The following is a 3640-nucleotide window of genomic DNA, read 5'->3' on the forward strand; positions in this document are numbered from 1 at the left end:
GTTTCCTTGTATGAAAGAGCTCTAATCTAGGGACCTGAATGCTGTTCTAGTAAGGGGGGAGGGGCTGCTTGTGGGTACAGAAAATGTTCTCTCTTTCTCAGGTGACTGGGGCCTGTGAGCATCTTTTCTTAATGGTGCCATGAGTAGTTTCAGGAGAGGAGGGCAAAATAAGTTCTGTGTGTGTGTGTGTGTGTGTGTGTGTGTGTGTGTGTGTGTGTGTGTGTGTGTGTGTGTGTGTGTGTTTGTGTGTTGGTCATGGGTTTCAGCTTAGGTGTCAGGCTCCTTGGTAATGGCAAGTGAGCTGACTGTCCTAGGAGGTGAATGAAATATCCAGAGCTTGTCTGAACCAACATCCCCCTTGAATGGGGTCCCCCAAAACTAGGAGAACCAGGCTTCCAGAAAGGGAACATCTAATTTCCCCCAACTAATACAGAAGACCCATTAAAGGTGGTCATAGCGAATGACCAAAATATTCCAAATCCAGAATTAGGTCATGAAGATCTACACAGAGGGCTGTAGATCCTGTGTTTGAAATCACAATTGTCTCTAGACAGCGGGAAATCACAGAGGCCCTGAATGTGTGTCAGGAAAAGAGTGGTACCTCAGGATCTGCAGCCCTGAGTCTCCACCGGGCCTCCGACGAGCTGCCTGAATTTAAGTCATTTAATCTCTGAGAATCTCAAATTCCTCCTCTGGAGAAGGTGGAACCAAATTTAGACCTTGCTCCCAGAGTTACTGTGAGAAGTCAGTGTATATTAAAGCCCTTTACAGCCTAGAGCCCTAATTATTAATAGGTGAGAGAGGAGGGGCCATCTCCTACCTGTCCATCGAGGCTGTTCCCTCGAGTCCCTCCCAAGTCAAGGTCTCCGGAAGGGCACGTGGAGCGCCCACTGCACTTTGCGCACAAGCCCAGCTCTAGCCATGGACGCCCCGCCCCGTGGTCCCCATGGAGCCCGCGGCCACACACGGCTTCCACACTTTTATTGCGTCTGGGGGAATCGGCCAAGGCCTCAAGGCTTTTCGTAGCCCGTGGGCAGAGGGTTGACACGGGGATTGTGGAAAAGAGTGTGGTTGCCGTCTCCCCAGGAGTAGGGCTGTGGAGAGAGGGAGGGGGGAGCGAGGCGTCAGCCTGGGGGTCCCCCGCACCCCCTCCCTCGCGCCCGCGCGGGCCAGTGTACCTTGGAGCGGATCCGGAGGTGATGGTAGGGGATGAACTCTGGGCGCTCGTGGTGGCCCGAGTGGAGCCAGGAGTTGAGGGTGCAGAGGGCCACGCTCGGGAGCGCCAGCACGAAGGTCAGGAGGCGCCAGGTGCGGGCTGCAGCGGGGAAAGGCAGGGCTCAGAGAGAGACGGACTGGGCGGGAGGGAGAGGCGTCGCCAGGACCCTGGAACGTCCCAGAGGCAGGAGTGGGGGACAGATGGACAAGGTCAGGAAGCCACAGGGTCAGGCCCTGGCTGCAACTCACCTCCTGTCCCTCCGTGGTCTCCCTTGGCCGCAGTGGCCAAGCCCCGACCCAAGGACCTCAGAGGCAGAGCCATGTCAGTGAGAGAAGCTGGGGACAGCGGCACCGTCCTTTCCTTCTCCTTCACTGAGGCCTCGGTTCCCCACCCCTCTGTTCCGGCCAATCACCTGTTGAGTCTGTAACGTGGGTGGCTATTTTTAGGGGGTTTCTATATTTAAAACGAGGCCTGCCTGGAGGTCTTTCTCTCCAGACAGCTGCTGTACTGTGCCTCTTATTTTGGTAAGGGGACATTTAAAATACAATATGCCATTCTTTTTATAGTTGTGGGGAAATATTTTGTTCACTACTGTATTCCCAGTGGCTGGCACACAGCAGGCCTTTAATAAATATTTGTAGAATGAATTGTGTCCTTTTGAAGCTCAGGTTTTTTTCAGGTGTAAACTGTATAATAATTTGTACCTTAAATGATCTTTATGAAGTTTAGGTAAAGCAACAGAGGACTGTGCCAGCCTAGAGTCTGGCATGGAACAGGAGCTCAGGATACGTATTAGTCACAGTTCTTTGCAAAGAGCAGAACTCCCTTTAACTAGCTTTAAAAAGATACGCAATTGTGAATCTTAGGTAGCTCGCGGTATCTCTGGTACCGCCAGAAACAAACCATTCTGTGGGCCAGCTGTGCAGAGACAGTTCACACTGCTGGACACTGAGTGCCAAAAATGTCATCAATGCTGCCATGGAAAGTGTCACCAAAATTGAATCAGTAGTCAATCTAAGAAAGACATAGGGACTTCCCTGGTGGTCCAGTGGGTAAGACTCCCCGCTCCCAATGCAGAGGGCCTGGGTTCCACCGCTGGTCGGGGAACTAGATCCCGCATGCATGCTGCCACTGAGAGCCCGCATACCACAACTAAGACCCGGAGCAGCCTAAATAAATAAATTAATAAATAGATTAATTAATTAATTAAAAAAAAAAGAAATGGAAAATTTTATTGGAGGCGACCTGAGGGTTATAACCTGGGAGACAGTCTTTCAGAAAGCTCTGAGGATTGTTCCACCCGTTAGAGGTCGAGATACAGTTATGTAAGTTTTTGAGACAAAGGGTGTACATCAATGTAACATACTGACAGTTTACATACTCCAACAAGGCATGTAGTGGGCTATTGTGACCCCTTACAGGATTGAGAAAGGAATGTTATCTCCAAGGGATTACCCTGCCGGCACCAGGAGGAAATTGCTTTTTTGGGAGGGTGGAGGGGAGTGAGTAGGCATTCCCGTGTCTTCTAAGGGTATCTAGTTAATGTATAAGGCAGATACACAATGCACACTAAAGGGGAGGGGGTAGTGGCTCAAACGGGCAGAGAATTTTATGCTTAAAACTTTCCTTGTCCCGCCTTAAAAATTTTATTTCATCAAAAGTTAGATTCTTCCACCCTCATCCCCTCTTGAAAACGGATTCTTCATGAAACTTGCATCCTTCAGTTGCTCTCTTCTCGATCAAGGAATCACGTGGGCACCAACTGGCCACACCTAGGTCATTGCCTGTGCCATAGCTTCGGGAAAGGCTGGGAAACCTAGTTCTGGCTTCTGCCTTCAGGAGGTTAGGAATTGTATCTTGGAGAAAATGTAGGACGAGTACTCCAAAGATGCTGGACAGCCACAAACTTGACAAGTGTCTACTGCTAAGTATGTTATTTCAGTCTGAAAAATCAGGCTACTTGGAGGAAAAAGAAGAAAGAATATGCAGGGCTGTGTGAACCCTAGAGGCTCTAGAAAACTGCAAGACAGGGCAGGGCTGACGTCTGCCTTGTCCGTGGTTCTGTCCTCAGCACCAGCACAGAACCTGGCATGAAGTGGGTGCTCTAAAAATGTGTATTTAATGAATGTTTGGACCGTGTTACTTTGGATAATGCTATAGAAACACCTTTTCAGAGCTACAGTCCAACAGGATGCCCCCAGCTTTGATCAAGAGCTGAGGTACCTGACATGAATTTAATATATAAAAGAAAAATAAGTTTTATGTATTGATACCTAATCTAAATATATGAAAGAAAAATGAGGAAGGTATATTTTCAAGAAGGGTCTCCACACCTGTTCCTCCTGATGGGTCTAAACTGGTTCTCCTCGTCTTTTTTCAGCTTTTTGTTTTGTTTTGTTTTTAGTAACCTTGTTGAACAGTTAA

The 3640-nt window shown here is 48.8% G+C and overlaps 1 protein-coding gene across 1 annotated transcript; it reads right to left on the reverse strand.

The window, feature by feature from the left end:
* Window positions 1–966: 966 nt before the first annotated feature.
* On the reverse strand, window positions 967–1624 carry LOC132505101 (cytochrome c oxidase subunit 6A2, mitochondrial). The gene is made up of 3 exons (XM_060122989.1): window positions 1465–1624; window positions 1179–1315; window positions 967–1094 (listed from the first exon to the last, which is right to left on the reverse strand). Exons 1-3 carry the CDS (start codon window positions 1535–1537, stop codon window positions 1011–1013), a joined length of 294 nt encoding a protein of 97 aa, XP_059978972.1. The 5' UTR covers window positions 1538–1624; the 3' UTR covers window positions 967–1010.
* Window positions 1625–3640: the final 2016 nt, after the last annotated feature.

Source organism: Lagenorhynchus albirostris, chromosome 15, assembly GCF_949774975.1.
Source record: "Lagenorhynchus albirostris chromosome 15, mLagAlb1.1, whole genome shotgun sequence".
Classification (NCBI taxonomy): domain Eukaryota; kingdom Metazoa; phylum Chordata; class Mammalia; order Artiodactyla; family Delphinidae; genus Lagenorhynchus; species Lagenorhynchus albirostris.